The sequence below is a fragment of the Triplophysa dalaica genome, chromosome 15 (genome assembly GCF_015846415.1).
Source record: "Triplophysa dalaica isolate WHDGS20190420 chromosome 15, ASM1584641v1, whole genome shotgun sequence".
Taxonomy (NCBI): Eukaryota; Metazoa; Chordata; class Actinopteri; order Cypriniformes; family Nemacheilidae; genus Triplophysa; species Triplophysa dalaica.
Genome location: NC_079556.1, coordinates 18,376,183 through 18,397,034, shown reverse-complemented (window position 1 = coordinate 18,397,034; position 20,852 = coordinate 18,376,183). Strand labels below are relative to the sequence as shown.

Genomic DNA, 20,852 nt, shown 5'->3' with positions numbered 1-20,852 from the left:
AAGCAGAGACTCACTCTGCCCAAATTAATCTCACACCAAACAACAGATCGATATAAAGTTAATATAGCCTGACAACAAAACTGCTCTATGATTGTCTTTCAGGATTGTGTTACATTGTTGAGATTAAGGTTGCAGTTTGGAGCGTGGCGAAATTCGAGTACGCCCCTGTATTTGTGATTATGGTAAAACACGACATGACAATTTGAGCTTTTCATCAAGCTGCCCAGCATTTCTTGTTTTCAGGTTATTTTAAACTGTTAACAGGTGAGAATACTGTATTGTTATGTTCATAAATTGTGTCTTTCTTTAAAGACCCCTTCTGGCAGTCTGTAGATGTGATGCAAATTGATGAATCTTTCTAAAGACCTTTAATTTACTAAATGTATAGTACAATGCAATGTAAGTCGCTTTGGATAAAAGCGTCTGTCAAATGCGTAAATGTAATTGCAACTGTCACCATATTAATTTGTTTACTGTAGAAATATTTCATATACAAGTTACTTAAATGCATTAATGCTTTTAAGGAAGTTAAACTTTTGCATTTAAAGTGAAACTTAATAATAATAACAACTTTCGTTTACCTATTTGTTGTAAAAAAAAATCTCACTATAGTTATTGTTGGTTAACCATGAAATATTAATACGTGTGAAGCAAATTCCTAAATACATTGGCTTTCTAAATAAACTATTTTTACACAAAACCAATACAAGTGAATGTGGGGTAGTTAACATTCTTCAAAATCTTCTCTTCAGAAGAAAGAAAGTCAGGTTTGAAATGACAAGAGGTTGAGAAAATAATGACAGAAATTGTATTTTTGGGTAAACTATCATTTTAAAAAAAGGAGAAAAATAAAGTATATTTCTATACCAGAAGTAAGCTGTGCAGATGTTTGCTGCTGTTTTGCTTAAAAGAAACGAGACAATTATATTTGAGGCACTCATGAGGGAGTCACGGTATAAAAACGCTATATCATCATTTTACAAATAAACATTGAGATGATGACAGAATATTTTCATGCTTGTGTCGTATTTTAAATAGGAGTTATCTGACCTATAACTGCAAAGTTTCTGGATCAATGCTGTGATCTGATATTAATCTATATAGTCAGAGTAACAATAAACTGAATACTGTATGATACTATGCCCGCAGCACTAGAAATAGGATGAGCCTGATTTTGTGATTACAAAAGCTGTTGTAGGTCTATTTGAGATGATTTGGTTCTTCAAACAAGATTTAAGACAAGAATAAAATGACTCTGCATCTCCTTAACCGACCACCCTGCTAGCACAGTCTTCATAGATGCTTTTATCACACAATAAATACCTTAAACATCACAATGCTCAAAATTAAATCAAATTATGGGCAGTTTCCCAGAATAGGATTTTTTAAAACCAGAATTATCGATTAACTGGCCCTCACGTTCCCCAGACCTAAATTAGTCGAGAACCTCTGGGATCTCATGTATCCGAAGCCATCCAGGAGCTCATTAATGCTCTGTCCCAGGTTTGGAAGGAGATCCCCAGGACACCATGTGCCATCTCATCAGGAGTCGGCCCAGACATTGCTGGGAGTTCATTCATCCACGTTGGGCCTTTCGCCCACTGACTGACATGATGAGTTAATGTGGTGAAATTCAAATAAGGTGAATGAGCCAGTATTTTATTGTGTTTCCAGCCCCTGAATGTGTTTATGATTTTGGCATTCATCGGCCATTTTCACATTAACCTGGATATTTCATTCATTGAGATCTAATACAGTGTGATGAAAGTGTTCCCTTTTTTTTGAGCAGAAAGACGTTATTAAGTTGTTATTGTGATGCCCTCTGGAGTATTGGGTGTCAAATATGAAAAACATGAGTGTGTGCGCGTGTGATCAAAGTTTTTGTAAAAGAGAATTAAGAGGTTCCCAAAGTCTCTAAAATTTGTCTGACTTATGATAAAGATCGTAAATTAATTTCTCCAGATGAAAATTGAGATGACCACATAGTAACAGTGGGACCTGGGTTGTAGACCACTTCAGCAGAATACATTCATTAACCAGAAATGAAAGGGTTACAAAGGCTTAATGTTATAGTTTACCCAAAAATATAAATTCTGTCATCATTTATTCACTATCTTGTCATTTCAAACCTGTACGACTTTCTTTTATCCGCAGAACACAAAAGATGATATTTTGAAGAATGCGGTTAACTTGCCCACATTCACTTGTATTGGTTTTGTGTCCTACTTTCTTCAAAAATCTTCTTTTTGTTCTGCAGAAGAAGAAGGTCATAAAGGTTGAGTAAATGAGGGTGAGTAAATGATGACAGATTTTTTATTTTTGGGTGAACTTTAATGTCTGAACCAAAAGATCTTTGGGAGCATCATTCAACAAATAAAGTGCACTTTTTGTCATTTCGACTGCTTTTTAAGTGAAATGAGCCATCATTTTTACAGGACCCAGTGTAACTTTACCAAGTCAACAAGAGATACACACTTAATTTTCTTTTTAAATATACTAAGGCACTGGGTCTAAATTATTTTGATCGTGTCTACTTTTGACAACTTTTAGAGGATGCCGAAAATGAATTTGACTGCATTGTGTAATAGTGTAGATGCTCATGTGGTATAATGCTTTTTTCTACTCTCTGCCTACGGACATAATGCATAAACATTATAAGAAGTGCGCTAGCCATACAGGATTTAAGCCGGCCTAAGACTTAAAGATTGATTTGAAGATGAAACATGTACCAAAGAAGTTTTCTCACTATTCCAGATTTTTAACCCACACTTATAGTATCAAAATGTACAGTGATCTTGTGGCTGTCAGAGCAGTTTTAGTCCTCTGTCGTCACATTCACATGTAAATTGTATGTGCTTTGTCCTTGAGATGCAGGGTGTAGGGTTACCCACAGTTTTAGCTATTTCGATGCAACGTGTGGTGTAAACGTCTGTGATGGTGTGTAGAAAGACCCCAAAGATCTTCTCAGCTGTCCTCACTATCAGCTGCCTGGTCTTGTGATCTGAGATGGTCCCGAATCAGCCAGTAATGCAGCTTTTAAGAATGCTCTCAACAGTCTCTCTGTTAAAAGTGGTGGATGGGTGCTTGGAGATGGTCTGTTGGGCTTTCTTCGCTATGCCTCTGCCTGTCTCTAATCTCGATCAGGAGGTCCAGGAACCAGTTTCAGAGAGAGGTGTATAGATCCAGGTGGGTCAGCTTTCCAATCAGATGCTGAGGAGTAATTGTTTTTGAATGCTGAACTGAAGTATGAGTAGACCACCACCCAAATGGAGGGCAGCAGGGTTTTGGTAAGCCTCTCAAAGCATTTGCACCATGGTAGTGGCTTTGAGTGGCGAGCCTTGCTTCCTTGATGGTTTTGGATATTTTGTAAACTCGTGTTACTATCATAAGGCGTCTGTGTTCCATGTTTTGGTGGAGTCTCGGGTCCTGGTTCGGGTTTTAGTGTGTGGTGATGCACTTGGAGTCAGTGACGTCAATGATATATTTGCTGATTTATCTGGTCACTGACGCAGTTTATTATTCTCAGGGGAGGTCCGTCTACAGCCAATCACAAACCTTAATGTAGACCAGTAACAGCCACCTAGGAATAAATTACAACCTGACTAACACTTTCCTTGTATGAATGTAAATTTGAATTATTTACTCTGCTGTAACAACAACACTGTCCCAAATATTGACATGAATGGAAACTTCATGAAACTCATGAAACACATAGGTAAAAAGAAAAAGATGTTCCTATGTCACGTTTGTGTTTCACATTCCCTACTTTGTTTGGATAACCAGTTGTTTATGGATTACATTAAACATTACTGCATCTGGATCCAGGCTGTTTTCGCTTCAACATTTTCCACCACACATTACTAGAGTATCACAAGATGTTGCCTCTCCTACAGTAATACTTAACTGTTATTAATCATACTCTTCTCCATCTGGCATGGAAAATATTGAATTACCTTTGCATCAGGCATGAAACAGCTCAAATCAAACCAAGGTCGTGTGGATTTGCTGCAGATGGAAAGATTAAGAGATAGTGAAGGCAAAGAAGCATTCATCCTCGAAACTTGATACTGTGTGTATGCGCGTAAGAGATAAAGAACAATATTAAATACAGAAAATGTTACAAAAGCTAAAAAATAGAGCCAAGATTAAAACAGTATTTTAATGTGTGGTTTTCCTCACTTAAAGTCTTTTGATATTATTGCCGTGCAGTTACATATTCATTTCTTTCCTTCATTTACCTAATGGACTACAAGGTCAGTGAGGGAACAATTATACACTCAGACACACGCACACACACACACACACAATGGGGGATACGTAAGCAAGGTACAAGAGGTATATAAACCTTTATCAGTGCGTTTTGTGTGGCTGTGAGAAGACAGATTGATTCCGTCTAAGAGGACAAAAGGTAATAATTCAAATTAAATACACTATGTCTTAAGCTTAAAAATAAATGTAAAGTGTGATTGAAGTGTGTGTATATCAGTATTTATCTGTTTTTTATTGCTATTCCTCCCACTGTCTTTATTATAGTCATCATGTTTTGGACCATTAGACATGCAGGATCCAGCATTTTATTGTTTGTAATGCTTATTCATTTTGGAGAGCTATATGCCAGAAGTGATATGACTAACTGTAAGTTTACAACTAGTGACAGAATTCAACAAATGCGCTGCTGCCCAAGTCTTTCTTTACAATATACTTGCATTTCTATTTTCCATAGTTGGATGTGAGGAATGCAAACTCAAGGAGAACAACATTTTCTCGAAGCCTGGAGCTCCTGTTTATCAGTGTATGGGATGCTGCTTTTCCAGGGCTTACCCCACACCCTTAAGATCCAAAAAAACCATGCTTGTCCCAAAAAATATCACATCAGAAGCTACATGCTGCGTAGCCAAAGAAGTCAAGCGGGTAAAATAAGACTTAATACAATACAGTACTTTATTAATCTCATTTACTTTTACAAGTATAACAAATATTGTTTTTGTTTCCTGTAGGTACTTGTCAATGATGTCAAACTAGTGAACCACACAGACTGCCACTGCAGCACCTGTTACTATCATAAATCTTAAAGACACACTATGACATTTCTGATTGACCTCTGGTTCAGCTTTAGCTATATTCTCTTGTTTAGCAGTCATTTTTGCTCAAATGCATGTTTTCTTTATGTAAATCATGTGGACTATAGTGTATTTAAATTGAAAATGACATTTTTATTTCTTCACAGTAGTGCTGTTATATGTTTATTACATCTTTGATAACCACATTTAGATTGAGTCCATAAATTAGTTTAGAAAATGTTGCAATCATTGTTGACTGTACTCTATACTAAAGGCATGAAGATGTTTAAAATGCAAGGATTGTCAAATAACTATTTTATTTTACTCTACATAAAGTGCTGTTGTTGCTGGATTAGCCACAAATCTTGAATAAATGTACTTATGGCACAGGCCTGGTTCCAGAAAAATGACTAAGGGTACTCTGTCACTTTCCATATTTGACTGACAGATCACTGCGATTCGTTGCGTTTCTTAAGATATAATCAAAGTTAACACATCGATCAAGATGTTTACATGACATTACCCATATGTTGGTGTTTTAGAACAGTGTTTCCCAAACCTGTTATCCCCCTATCTAACTGTTACCAATAGACTTTTACTGTTGACAAGGGTAATAGCGCCTTACCTATACGATACAAAAAATGGAAAGATTCATCTTTCACAAAAATAAAGATTTATTAATACAAATAAATAAATCACGTAACAACCGTGAAAATATAACACATAACAGAAATATATTCCCCCTCAAAAATATTAATAATCAGCATTACTCCACAACCCCAACATAATCGAGGCTTATTAAATAGAAAAAAAAATGAAAATCCCCCAAATCATAATATATTTCAAGCAAAGAAACACCAAAAAACAAAACCAATACTACCATAAATCATGCAAATACTTTGCTCATATGATATAAAGCATTAATAAAGTGTTTACTGTGGTTTTACTGCGATATTTTTAAGTTCTGCAGGTGACAGTGTGGATTATTGTCAGTATAGACAAGAAATTTCCCAACAAATACTCCCTAAATGTATCAAATACATACCCTTTTAGGGCTAAAAACATTTCATGGAGCTATAATTCTCCACATTCTGCTCTTTCCTCCGCATACCCCTAATGGCATAAGCAATGGGACGAAGCCTACCACCCTGCTCCTGGGACAAAATGGCCCCCACGAGCTGCTAGATGGGGACTAGTGGGGAGAGCGGGATGGAACTATAGCACGAGCAAGCAACACATCATCACATTAAGCCCATCTGTACATTATGCACATACTTGCCTATTGCCAACAAAGGACGTATGACTTAGTTTGACTTACCGTGTGCAGTTCATGTCCGGGCCATCTATCAGTTTCAAACGATCTCAAAATCCAGCATTATATCCACCGTATATATAACATCCATCGCTGAAACGCTGTGAACAAACAGACACACATAAACTTCACTATCGCAAGAGAAATGACCTGCAGCACAGCGCAGCCCATCTTGACGCAGCGCAGATACTATTGATGGTAAGCGGGTCTCTCTCATCTGTTGGGTCGTTGGCGGGCTCTTACTTTCACCCTGCCATGCTTTTCCAGGAGGATGGCCAATAAAAGGATTCGGATCCCCGTGACGACAACGGGATCCAGAATAATAAAAAACTTTCGAAACAAGTTGGAATGTCTCAAGTACAGAAATATTATGTCACACATCTCATTTTTTAACAAGTTTACCATGTTAAGCATGAGAAGCGAGGCCAGCACGTTTAACAGTGTAAAGAAGTCAGAATGCATGACATTGCATATATACTATATAAACCGATCTTTAATGTTTGAAAACTGTTTTGTACTCTGCATCCCACACAGAAGCTAAAGGCTTCTTACCTCCTCAAACTGTGACAAATGTTAATGTACAGAATTAGAGAACACAATTATATTATCCAAATACAACAACAAAGAAGAGAACCGCTTACCCCGAAAAAGCTCTGGTATGTCCTGGTGCACTACACTGCCCAAAGGACATACAATTGAATTCAAATAACCCAAATGGGGTACAAAAGGTTGTTTTTGACTTATATCAATCTGATTGTACCAGCCTGCTAGATCAAAGGTAGAAAATGCCCTTGCCCCAGTCAAACCACCCAGAGACAAAATTCTTGGCAGTGGACAGCATCCTTCCAGTCTTTGCCTTCAATTGACGATAATCAACACACATCCTAATTGTTTCATTCATCTTCTGTACCAGGACAATCGGGGACGAGTAATCACCTTACAGTTCAAAAGCTGTTTAATATGAGGATGTACAGTCGGACTGGTTTATTGTCCAGCAACAGAATCTCATGTTTAATCAAAGCAGCAGGGCCATGCACAGAACTTTTGAGGGGCATGTGCTGAAACTGAAAAAAGGGCAACTCCCCCTTTTACTGGTCACAAATTTACACCAAATGGACAAATTAAACCAAACTAAGTAAATGTCTCAAAAGCTTTAGATTTATAAACTATTAACAGGCAATCTAACGGGTAGAAAATTTACAGAAATTAAATGAAGTTTTTAAAAACTTTACAGTCTTTACTTCTAAACTCTAAATTAAATACTCATTAAAACTTCAATACACATCAATTGACCCTTTTGTAAACTGCACAGCACCTTGACTGTCTTGGTCAAGGTCACTAATGACTTGCTAACAGCTTTTCATTCTGTCTCTCTGTCTGTTCGCAGTCTCTTGGATCTTAGTTCAGCCTTCGACGCCATTGACCATGCATTGCTGCTTAGCCATCTTGAATCTGTATTTGGCCTATCAGAGACAGTACTTGACTGGTTCAGGTCTTATCTTACTCTAAATGGTCAAAACCGAAGTTATGCTCATTGGCACTCCCCATCAGCAGCCAAATGTGGTGGAATATCATTTAGTGTCGCTGGCTGTACAATTCCGGGGCCAAAAACATAGCTTAGAGGTGGCCATTAACCCGCACCTCCGACATCCGCTAATTTTGGTGACGAATTGGTCAATTTTTTCTGTTTTATTGGGGCGGATGTCTCTTGACAGAACGGAGGGCAGCGAAAGGGGGTGGTTGCGCAGGTGGTAGAAGCTGAGCTGGGACCACTGAGATCTGACTCCGGGGAATTGAGCGCTGTGGAGGGGAGAAATTTCTCTCAGTGCAACGATCTTTCCCTGGAACAGTCTCAGGATGAGTCACTCAAACATGCGTTTGATCAGGTCCATACCATCGACGAACAGCTACTCCACCCAACGTGTTCGCTCTCCGATCCTTACTTTGCCATTTTAAAGGACAGGTTATATCGAGTGCCCTTTTCCTCTCGTACAGGTCCCCTTCGAGAGAATTGGTATGGACCTGGTTAGCCATTAGAACGATCTGCATGAGGGCATCACTTTGCATTTGTCATAGTGGAATATGCAATGTGATACCCTGAGGAAGTGGCACTCCGCAATATTTCTGTGAAAAGCGTAGCAAACGGCCTGTTTCGAAAAAGAGTTTTCCCCCTTCGAGCTGCTCTACGGACATCAGCACCGCGGAACAGTAGCTGCATATGCAGTATCTGGGGGCAGTTCTGGGATCGCTGAGAGGAGCTGGGGGTGTCGGCTAACCCAAAGAAGTGTGCCCTTGGTGTGGAGGTATGGTATCTGGGCTTCCACTTTGGTCACAGTCAGGTGCGTCCCCAAATTGATAAGACAATGGTTGCGACGTGGTCTAGACCCAAGACCAAAAAGGAGGTGAGGCTGTTCCTGGAGCTTGCGGGATATTACAGAAGTTTAAACCTAATTATTTGGACCTCACTAAAAAAAAAGGCGTCAGATCCAGTCCAGTGGACTTCACTTTCACCCAAGTCAGGGCTGCTCTGCAAGGCTGCCCGTTATTGCACTCTCCTGACTTTACTCTTCCCTTTCTGTTGCAGACCGATGCATCGGACAGGGGGCTGGAGGCGGTCCTCTCCCAGGAGGTAGAGGGTGCGGAGCGACCGGTGATGTGCATCAGTCGCAAGCTCTCAGGGAGAGAGACGATGTACAGCACAATTGAAAAGGAATGTTTACCGATCAAGTGGGCCGTCCTCACCCTCCGCTATTATCACCTGGGGCACGAGTTCACGCTCAGTTCGGACCACACCCCTCCAATGCCTGTACCGCATAAAGGATACCAATGCGTGGATCACCCGTTGGTATCTAGCTTACTTTCTCCCCAGGAGAGGGGGGAGGAGGCTGCATGCCGGATGGGTCCCCGGCCTGAGTCGGGCGATGGGGGTTTGTGGCAAGGGGGCATGGTTCAGCGAGGTCTGCTCCGAGGGCTCGAGGCAGGAGAAGAATGGTGTGTAAGTAGGTCAAGCACACATTGTAAACACCTGTATCTCGTTTCAGTGATTGCTGAGGAGAGGATTAAAAGCCAGCTCGAGCGGAAGAGGAGTGAGAGAGAGAGTGCCTGAGAGCTCAGGATAGCTGATAGCGGAAAGAAAGAAACCTCGAGAGCAAAGACTTACTTTTCTGAGTTATTGTTGAATAGTGCAGTGGCACACAGTTTAATTTGCATCATTAGAGATTCTTATCGAGTCACACCCAAGACGAACCTGTCTCCTTCCTTCATCCTCATTTAAACCTTGCTGCAACACGTAAACATGAATCTGGACAAAAATTATTTCCGGGTTGAAGTGGGAATTATAAAATGTAAAAAATATTCATATACTTGATCAACATTATCAGGAGATTAATCACGTTTAAAAGGCTCATACAGTCACTGGCTTATTTGGCAGCTTTGTACAGACAGCCACTTTTGACTTTTGCATATTGCATATTATTTTATTCTGCATTTGTTAATATTTTCTTTATGGATTATCAACATTTTAGGACATTTATTCTATGTAAAGTGGTCAAATTATTGTGATCCAAACTCAAAAAGTAAAGAAGTGGAAACGACCAGCAAATGTGGTTGATGTTTGAACTGACAGCTCAGACTATTTATTTTATTTATTGAGTGCTGGTTAGGGAAGTGGTACTCAAACGTGGGGCCCCCAAGATGGATCCGCAGGGTAGTGGGGTGCAGTTTTTGTGGCATTGTATGAAACGTATAATTTTTTTTAATCATAAATAATGCTTTCAAACATCTAAAAATTAGACCACCAATCAAAAAAATGATGTTACAGAATATCATAACGGAATATGATTTTGTTATAATTCAAATTCTAAAACCAAGATTCAAAAATCGTTTTTGGGAGGGCTGCAACCATACACAAAAGTGGGCCTTACAACAAAATATTTGAGAAGCATTGGGTTAGGGGACCCCCAAGATCTTTAATACAATTTGAATACTGATTTTATAATTGAAATAAAGCAAATTAAATAACTCCAACTACCGAACACCTGGGCTTTGATACCTCACAAATGGCGGCGACGCTCTTCGATTCTCGCGTGTGTGACGTCACCTGACAGATACTGATATGCGTGGCTAGAAAATGGGGGGAATACATGGAATTCATTTCAAAAGAGTTTCCATCTTTTAATAATCTACAAGTATTTTTCTGCATCTGTTGTTTAAAAATCTAAAATATGTCCTCAACTATTGTGAACATTTCAAACTAAACTAAGTATAACAACTGGACATAAACAACAGTGTTGCGAAACTTCCCTTTGCTAGAGATTATAATTTAGGGACAAAACGGGGGAGTTTGCAATAGGATAGCGACTGTAACTGTAACGCTCCTGAAGCGGGACGCCCCTACCGCCTCTACATTCACCGCTGTAACGTTACGCGAGGGAGAAATTTTCTTTGGTTTCTTTTTATTAACATTAATCGAGTTGTGAAGAAATTGCTCACTGACGTCTACTACGGCGGCTTTTGTTGCATGTTAACTGCAAGCCGTTCCTAGCGAATGCATAGCTTATGAATATTCATAGTCGAGCCCTGACCGTACTAGCTCGGGAAATTTGGGCTCTCGTGTGAGTGTGGTGAAGATGGCGGAGGAGGAGGATAGCGGGGCTGAGGCTGTGGCCCTCAGACACAGATTTCAGGATCTCATATCTGAATTTAAAAGGAGTTCCCAGTCGCCGCTTGACGCATCCAATAGTTTTTGTCAGGATTTCTGCAAAGTACGAGTCTCTATGTGTTTTAATCTATAATGCTTTGTTCATGGACGATGCTGCATGTTTGCATCGCCGCACAGACGATAACAAATACAACAGTACTATTTAAATCAGTCATCAAATGTTTTAGTATAAAGAACACCTAAAATCAATGCTGCTTGTGGATGAGATGTGGCATGGTTGTTTTATACTGTAAGCAAATATTGCAATCATGCTGTTCGTGGTTATGTTTAACTGTGAGTGTTTAGAGCTCCTGTAGGCTAACGCATTTAGCTTATTGTAGCTGCAGCCGTCCTTCACACTGAATAATAGTACACACACACACATATATATATATATATATATTTATGTACATGATTGATATGCGGATATATGAATACTAGACATCAGCAGCAGTTTTATCACGAGGTAATTTTTCAATTGAATTGTCTTTTATTGAGAAGGGAAAAAACAGTTGCTACGTTACAAACGGTATGAGACAATACACTGTATTTGGTGAGGTTTACGTCAGTAGGCTACTTACTTACCTTCTTATATGTTTTGTTTTCAAATTTAAATACCACGTTTTTTTTATCCGTAGTACTAATACTATATCTAGTTATTGCTTTTGCTTTGGAAATTTTTAACTGAAGTATAAGTAACGTTATTTCATAGGAGAATTGAGAGAGAAGTTAAAGAGTGGCCTAAAGCACACTGGACAGTTTAGTTATGCTTCAGTTTTTCTTTATTTCAGGTTTTGATGAATCAAGTACATCAGAGGAAACAGGATGAAGATTCGCTGTCTTTGTTAAAGATGTACACAGTATCTATAGAATGTTTTGCTGAGGCCAGCCCATTCCTCTGTCCCGAATGCGAACATTTCACAGATGTGCTGGACAAGTTATCATGGTATGTTATTACTTTTGTGATAAAGTTTTAACTGTCATTTTGGGTTTTAAAACTATAACCTTCTATGTTGAATGCATGTGTTTTATTACATGATTCATGCTGATTTCTTCAGTGTAAATGAGAAGAAGCTTTGTTTAAGTGATCACTATTTTACTTTATTGCATACATCTTTGGTATTATTTATGCAATATTACTTGCATAACTTGTTTTGATATTACTTAAGGTTTACTGTCAAAGAAAGTGCATTACAGTTAAAGCTGGAATGATTGGGACTGATGCAGGGGCGTGTCCAGGATTTTGCACATGGGGTGGCAAAGGGGGACAAGAGCACAATGAGGGGTGGCAACCTAAACATATAAATCTTCATTTTTGCAGTTGCATTGTCAGGATTAGGAATATTATTGATTTCTTATTATTGTCTGGTTCACATCATTTTTTCTGATAAGCATTTCTGAAAAAGAGTTTCATTTAACTTTGACATGTTTTTGGCTACATAAAAATGCAGAGGGTTTAGGTTATGATTATGATGATGGCTTCTTTATAACAATAGTGAAGGATAAATATTGTTCACAGAAATTGTGTAAACTGCAAATTCACCCCTTCTAGGTTTTGTGCATGTTGTTTCAAAGCAGAAGTACACAAAATTGTCTGTTCCCCAGCACAATTCAATCCAAACTTGTGCTCATTTATATTGTTGTTTCTGAAAGACTGCAGAATCTTGTTATAGGCCTAAGTACTCATAGATGTTTAAATAGTTTTGAATTTGATCCAAAATCCTGATAGAAAAATATTATTTAGTTCCAGGCTACATGATATGTATAAAAACAGACACACTGTGTATAAAAAATAAATTTGAATATATGAAGAGTTTGGTTCCAAAATGATGAAAAAATCTTTGTACATTAGATTAGCTTTCAAGTTGTGACTGTATGGTCAGCGTTGGGGTGGCAACTGAGATGGCAAAGCTCATTGACTCATATCGGCCAGTCATGATGACAAGAATGAAGTGTATAACAAAAGTGCACAACCTTACATTATGAGGAAAACATTTAAACCTATAATTAATAAGGCTGTGTACTTGTTTTACACTTCATTCATGTGCATTAAGTAAAACTTGGTTATGAAAACAGGAAAGAGTGTATATTAACTCAGGGTAAATTATTATTCATGTTTCTACACACACATTTTTTAACAAAAGACACAGGATATAATTTAAACTTGCTGTGCATAAAGCTTAATTATAGGCCTATTTTGAAATAATAACGAAGCTATAATGAAATACTAGGTGATATTAATGAGAAGCCCCAGTGGATACTATGTTCATATTTATACTTAACACCATTATATTGAATGCCATATTTTTACAAGGGAAAAGCTATCATGTCGTGCTGGCTATCACTAACATAGCGTGTGTATATTTATATGAACTCCATTAATAGCAGCTTACAAGAAGTGTTTACCGGTTTCTTTTGAACAGGTTCACCAAATCGAACTGAATTGTTCTAAACAGTTTGCATCTCCACTAAGCACTAAATCACAAATTATTTGAATAACTCACTTCCTGGCTTGTCTGACAGTCCCTCTTGATTCGAAATAAACCATTTTAGTACTTAGTCTCTCCTACAGTACTGAACTTAACTGGTTAAGTTAAAAACTGAGCAGTTCTTGTTCTCGAGTCAAGAACCGGTTGCAGCAGCTTTCACATCAACAGTACACTGAACCAAGATCTGTTTCTTTTGGACATGTCCGATAAAGGCTGGTCAATAACTGAATATCAATATATATTGCATTATAATTTTTTTCAATAACGATGATATGAATTTTAAACATATTTTTGGTAATTCAATATACATTTAGCGTTTGTCATTAAGTGATGACGTACACAGCAGCCCGTGCTAAGGAGTTGGAGGGCAAGATCCGACGCAAAGTTTTAACTAGCTGCAAAATGAGTACTCCTTATCACAATACAGACGTGACAGAACGAGCTTCCACAAGGAAGGAGAAAGCAGAAGAAATAGTTGATAAGAGAGTAAAGACTAATTCAGTGGTATGGAAGTGGTTCGGTTATCGAAGATCTGATAAACTTCAGGTTACAGTGTGCTTTAAAATGTGGATGTGCCGACTAACAGTGGAAACACAACCAATCTGTTCCACCATCTGAAGTACTTTCACCCGATGGTACATTCTAAGAGTGAGAAGATGTGGCACCATAAAAGTGAAAGCAAAACTGTCCCTGAATCATCATCTGCCCTGACACCAACTAACATTACGTCAAAAGAGAAATCTGTGCAGCAGCAAACACAGATGGTTGGATTCATGCCTTATGACAAACAGTCTAAACGCTTTAAAGACATTACTAAGGCTGTTACAAACTTTTTGGCTAAAGACATGATGCCGTTTAGTATGGTGGAAGAGGTGGGCTTCAGGAAACTTACATCACTCATCTACCCCAGATACGTCCTACCTGACCGAAAATATTTTTGGCGCACGGCCATACCTACACTGTATGGTGAAGTGAGGGAAAGGGTGGAGGAGCAATTGACGTCAATGTTGTATTTTGCGACCACAGCTGACCTGTGGTCAGCTGAACCTCGCATCCATACTTAAGCCTGGCCGTCCACTTTATTGACCAAGATTGGAAGCTAGTCAGGTTAGGCCTCCAGACGGTCTACTTTCCTGAGGATCACATGGCGAAGCAATTGCTGCCGGACTTAGGGATGCGCTCACCTCATGGGGACTCGGCGAGGACCGCCAGGTTTGCATCACCACGGATAGCGGGACAAATATAATCAAAGCCGCTGAGTTGAATGGATGGACAAGACTAAAATGCTTTGGGCACCAACTGAACTCTGCTGTTGGTAAGTTATACAGTTCACATAAATGTTTGTTGTTGTTCATTAATGGGGTGTGAGGATATATTACTAAAATCACTGCAGTAACAAATAGGCGAATAGGCTTAGCTTATCCTAGCAGTACTTTATTTATAGTCTTTTTATATTCACACAAATATAAATAAAGAAATAAAGCACTTGACTTCAGTGGTGCTCTCTAGTGGCTGCTCTGCTAATTAGCATAAAGCTACATAAACCCAGACACTAAATAGCATATTACTTGGTACTTATTGGCCCATCGTTTTGATTAAGTGATTTCACTCCCCCATTTAGGTTATTTTATAGGCTAGAATTATTTCATTTATTTCAAGACATACATATTTGTATGGATTATACGGTATTGTACGGGTAGTGTTTTACTGGCGTGGGCACAGATGTTTATTTTACCGAATCACATGTAAAAAACTAAAGCAGGAGAATATTTTGCTTACATTTGATTTTAAAGTAGTATAAAAAACTAAATTGTTATTAAAATATAACATTGTCATTGCAATTTGCTATATTTTCTCTCTCTCTCTGTCTTATGATAAAAGTTAAGCAACTGTTCAAGAGGGGACAGAGCAGTTGGGGTCTATTAAAAGTTGATGGCTGCCTTTCTTCTACTCCTGGAGGAAGAAACGGGAACTTGCAGCTGCTCAGGATGAGTATCACTTGCCAAAGCACAAGCTGATAAATTAAACACCGACCAGATTGGGCTCCCGTCAACAAATGGTGAAGCGAGTTCTGGAGCAGAAAAGTGCCATCACAGAGGACCTCTCGAAGGACAAGAAGAGTAGGCTTCTTGTTCCTACCTGGCAAGATGTAAATGTTTTCGAGTCTATTGATGCAGCTCTAAGACCACTCCTTGAGTTCGCTGATACCTTGTCCTGTAAGTCCTACGTCAGTGTATCATTCCTTAAACCATTGATGCATCTCTTCAACACCTCCATCTTGAAGCAAACAGTGGATGACACAGAGCTCACCGGGACCATAAAGACAACATTGATGGGATACCTCAACGACAAGTATGATTACCAAGTTATGGATAATCTACTTGACATGGCATGCCTCGTTGACCCAAAGTTAAAGCTTCGGTACACTGAGGAAAAGAGAAAAAACATCAAAGAGAGAGCTGTGTTGGAGATCATGCTAAAGGGGGAGAGAGCTGTGGTAAGGGAAAAGGAGCCCATAGAAGAAGCCATGGGGGACTTTTCTGCATCAGCCAAGAAAACAAACCGGTCTCTGGTTGGCTTTTTTTCAAACATGGACACCACTACTACTACTTGCACAGAAAGCTTGAGGACACGGCAAGGATCTAAGAGGGAGCTTGGGAACTACCTTCTGTATCCATATGCTTACTATGGCTCAAATCCTCTGGATTGGTGGAAAGTCTATAAAAATAATTTCCCCAAAGTAAGCCTACAGTGCTGGCACAACGTTACTTCAACATTCAGGCCACAAGCTCCGCCTCTGAGAGGGTTTTTAGTACAGGTGGCCACATTTTTACTTGTAGAAGGGCATGTCTGAAGCCAGATAATTTTGACCAGCTTGTTTATTTTGCCAGAAACCTCTAAAGTCTGTCATAGCATGTCAAATATTTTTTTGCCCCAGCAAGCAACATGTTGTCCTGTTGTTGGACAGTTTTTTACTTGTTGTTTGTATGAATGTAAAGTGTCAAAGCGTGTCACCAATGTTCCTGCCCCAACAACAGGCATTTTTGTTGTTGCTCACACTTTTTTCCTAAAGTTTCTCCTTGTTTGCATGAACAATAAAACATAAAAGGTGAACAAGACTGAACATCAATTTATTTGTACAGTTTTTATTTCTAAATTATTATTTGTTTATAGTATATCAAAATATATAGGTAAAATAAATCTCATTGGATTATGCATGGCTCATACAGTTTCTGTTCAAAGTTTATGAAGATAAATTTATTTACTTTATATATTTATAACTTAAAATATCATAGTTTGCATATTGCCGTGTCTGTACATGGGTGCTTCAGTTGCAAAACTTAAATGTAAGAAACGTGTCACATCATGACGATGATGTTTTAACTGCCAAAAATTATGATTACTGATTTATATAATTGAATGTGCTGAGTGTATTTTTATCCCAGCCGGCCGGGATGAAAGACTTGACGCGTCACGTCATGGGCAATGACGTCATTATGTTAGGACGCAAAAGAATCTGTGAACTTGTGAACTTTTTCTTTTCAAACGGTTCATTTAAAAACGAACTGTCCGAAAGATCCTGTTTGCAAAAAGCTTGCAAAACTTCACATCACTACTTGTTTTTTTGCGGGTAAATTATTCCTTTAATGCGTACTCTCTTTAAAAAAATGTGCTCCTAAATTTTACAAATAAGAGACTGTTGCAGTTTTACCTTTCTCCAGCATTTCTGCATGTATTGTGGCAATTCCAGTCCAGTGTATGTGGTGACCTGCTGTAACATTTCTCAGAATGCAAAAATCTGATTTTTGTACCGTCCCAAGATGCATGTAAAACATTGTGTTGTTTAAACATGAATATGAACTTGTTTTCTTTGGAGTATTTAAGATTTGCAAATACCGCATCAGTTTGTCCTGTTTCAATTATTGGCAAGTAAATTCAAAACAAAGACAAATGTAAATAAATATAAACAAATTAACTTGTTGCAGTGTACATTGGAGACTACATGAATTAACTTGTTATCCTTGTTCTGTTGATAGGAGTTGTCTGAATCTTCTTTTGTCATTCACTGAACATATCCCAGGTGCCTTATGGGAAGAGCTTCAAACTTCTGTCACGGTAGGAAACTTTATTATCTGTCTCTTTATAGCATGTGCAGTTACGATAAATTAAGAGAATAGACCGCAGATACGTTATTGCCCGGTTTCACAGACAAAGCTTTAGACTAGTCCCAGAATAAAATGAATGTTTAACCCTTTCTAAACTGAAAATAAATTTGCCTCACATATCTTAAACTAGTTTTGTATCAAGAAGCAAACCATTCTTTGTTTTTTTGGTGCCTTAAATATCCTAATTTAAAAGTTACTAATTGCAACCAATCCCTCACTCGACCCCTCCCTTTCGAAACACTATGACAGAGCATGGCGAATTACATGCAAGGGGACCCACGGTGTATGTAGATAGAAATAGCTCATTCTAATGTAATAAAAACATAATGCATGCTTGCATGCTCTTTATACACATCACTTATGTACATTATATTGCATTTCTATCAATAGATCCTCCAAAAAATTAAACACTGTACTTTAACTAAGGTTAAGTCCTGGCTTAAGCTATGCCTTATCTGTGAAACCGGGCCTTTATGTGTTCAGTGTTCTGGATGGCCTTAGGTAGGGGTAGGCGATCTGATGATCTTAAACTGGGTATTGCAGCTTAGAGACCCCAGAGAGTAAAGGGATAGAAAAATAGCATAGGTACATCACACTCATAAATATCCGTAAACATTAACGTGACGTGATATAGCGGTTCCTTATTACCTCTCTCTCAGGAGAGCGAGATAAACACGCTTTGTTTCACAGTTGCTTGTGTGGGAAATGCACAACGATGGTCACAGCTGAGGAAAGTCAGTGCTGCAAGGAGTTGGATGTATACTGGGCCTTAGTGGACAATGTCACACCCACACTTGATATCCAGTGCCTGACTTTGCCCTCAGGTTCTGAGGCTTACTGTGTGAACCCATACGTGCTACATATACCTTATATTCAATTCAGACAGGAGCATGGACCACTCCAGGCCAGCAGACATGAGTATGTTTAGGGCAGACTCTGAAGATAATCGATTACTCTGAGATAAATAATTGTATGTATAAATAAATAGGAAATGCGTAATCCTGCTATTTAAATCTGTAATCTGCCGGTTCTGCGTAAATGAGTGAATGTGTTGCACAGTTTAACGTGTTACATGCTCATGGATTTATATGTGTCTCACTGTATAACATACGTGCAAACTAGTCACTTTTCGGCGAGATTTGCCGTTTTGAATCAAAAATTGTTCATATATGTGAATTGTGTAAATCTGAAGATTTTTTTTCCTTGAGTGGGGGGTTTTTTTTTAGGCGTCTACTCTCAACCCTCTGAAACGTCTTTGGTCCAGCACCTGGATTCATTGGGTCGACCAGAATCAAGATAACAGCTAACAACGTCATATTTTTTGGTTCCCTAAACGTGATTTTTGCGCATGTGAAAAGCATTGCTGAAAGGGACGAATACAATGTGTCTGTCAAAGAGAAAATTGAGTTAATATTTATTATTCAGTTCACCGATCGAAAACTGCTACGTTATGAGAGACAGTTGCCAATCTCCCTTTCGAATTTCAACTTTTAGCGCTCTGCCCTTGAGTAGAGTGAGTAAAGCACTTGGGTGCCATTGATATTCGTCCAAAGTTTCAGTCACAGTAGTTTACAGATGATATTTAATAATTATTTTAGACAACGATCAATTCGCTTCATAATATGTCGTCAGGAGCGGATTACTTTTTTATTGCTTGTATCTGGATTTTGACCTTTCTTTTTTATCAAAGCTCTTTTCTTTAAATGACAAAACAAATAATAACCAAAACTGAATGTTTCTGTTTGATACGAGGTAGAAGAAGAACAGGAAAACTGTCACTGTTCAAAGTTGTTCATGTTCATACAAACATGTTTCTTATTCACTTTCCCAAAATTCAGAATTGGAAGGCAAAAATGTCAGCATGTTGAGGCTGGTTCTATGTGACCTGCAGCTGAGAACAGACGCTCAGATTGCGTTGAGGTGGCTGCGATACAAGTAGGATTTAGCTAATTTGACCAAGATGGGGATTTATCCTGATTATCTCTCCATAAATTAAAAGGATTTGCTTCCTTGGCCTCTCACCAAATTAAGCCAGGATTTCATTTCTTATCTGAGCATTGAGGTCCTCTTCAGCATCTTCTCTCTGCTCTCTTCCTCACTGCTGCCTCCAGACTCAAGCAGTGAGTCAAGAAAAGAGGTTTAGCTTCTGTTCTTTTGACTTTGTTTGTTGGTTGCTTCTGCTGGAGAATTTCCTTTCTAGCTCCAAGTGGTTTAGTTCTTCATTGATACCTGCGAGATCACAGCCTTTCAGTTGTATGTTCTGAAAGGAAATGCAAGTGAAGTCAGATGAGTCTTCTTTGTTCTGCCATCTGGTCTGTTTTTCTTTTTGAGCTTTGTCCTGCTGCACCGCATTCTCAGGCTGAGAAACTGAAATTAAATTTGTATGACTGAGAAATTCCTCCAACTTTCCACATCTCACTAGTTTGTCCTTCATTCCTTTGATTGTACCAACACAGGAATCAGTCGCTCCTACAGCCAGAGGAAGAATAGCCAAGTTCTTCTGAAGCACATGTCTCAATTTTGAAATTTCTCCAAACAGGTCATGGAGAAATGGACAAGATGCCACTAAAGACAACTTTTCCATTTGTTGTGTTTTGCTCTTCCCCCTATTTCAGTGTTTTTGGATGAGGCAGCGAAGTGTCACATCTGTTTATTGACCCTGGCCTGTAGTGTGATCAGATACAAGAAAAACGGAAAGGGCCTGGTAAATGTGAGGCATCCAGCGTTGGGTCTTTACTGCAGAGGGTGTTCGTGTGGCCCATCCAAACTCCATACCGATGGCTTTCAACTCTTGCTTTTGGGGCTGAAATGATATGTTTTCCATACAAGCTTTAGCAAATCATGGACTTTTTCAATGATTTGAACAGATCTCTGAAGATCCACCATGACAGTGAAAGGATAGAATGTGGCCTCCTATTTCTTCTCTTAGAAGAGCACCCACTCCACCTGAAGCAACCATGTTAACTGCAGCGCCATCTGGACCAAACGCAGTAATTTTCTTCTGCCACCAATCATGATCGGTTTGTTTACAATTGCTAAACAAGCAGTTCATTTTATCCAATCTCCATGTGCATGGCAGTGTTCAAGGTCAGCTAAACCAATAAACCGATTCACTGCCACACCTTC

At 38.8% G+C, this 20,852-nt stretch overlaps 2 protein-coding genes across 2 annotated transcripts in view; both read left to right on the top strand.

Annotated features, from left to right (window-relative positions):
* The first annotated feature begins 4,139 nt into the window (after positions 1 to 4,139).
* Positions 4,140 to 5,095, top strand: cga (glycoprotein hormones, alpha polypeptide). The gene is made up of 3 exons (XM_056767813.1): positions 4,140 to 4,635; positions 4,724 to 4,911; positions 4,998 to 5,095. The coding sequence occupies exons 1-3, from the start codon at positions 4,539 to 4,541 to the stop codon at positions 5,070 to 5,072; spliced, it is 360 nt and encodes a 119-aa protein (XP_056623791.1). The 5' UTR covers positions 4,140 to 4,538; the 3' UTR covers positions 5,073 to 5,095.
* A 5,548-nt stretch (positions 5,096 to 10,643) lies between these two features.
* Positions 10,644 to 20,852, top strand: part of znf292a (zinc finger protein 292a) — a 28,281-nt gene continuing 18,072 nt past the window's right edge. The window contains exons 1-3 of the mRNA XM_056767743.1: positions 10,644 to 11,135; positions 11,863 to 12,017; positions 17,598 to 17,676. Coding sequence (XP_056623721.1) covers positions 11,001 to 11,135; positions 11,863 to 12,017; positions 17,598 to 17,676 — 369 coding nt within the window. The 5' untranslated portion in view covers positions 10,644 to 11,000. The remainder of the gene's footprint in view (positions 11,136 to 11,862; positions 12,018 to 17,597; positions 17,677 to 20,852) is intronic.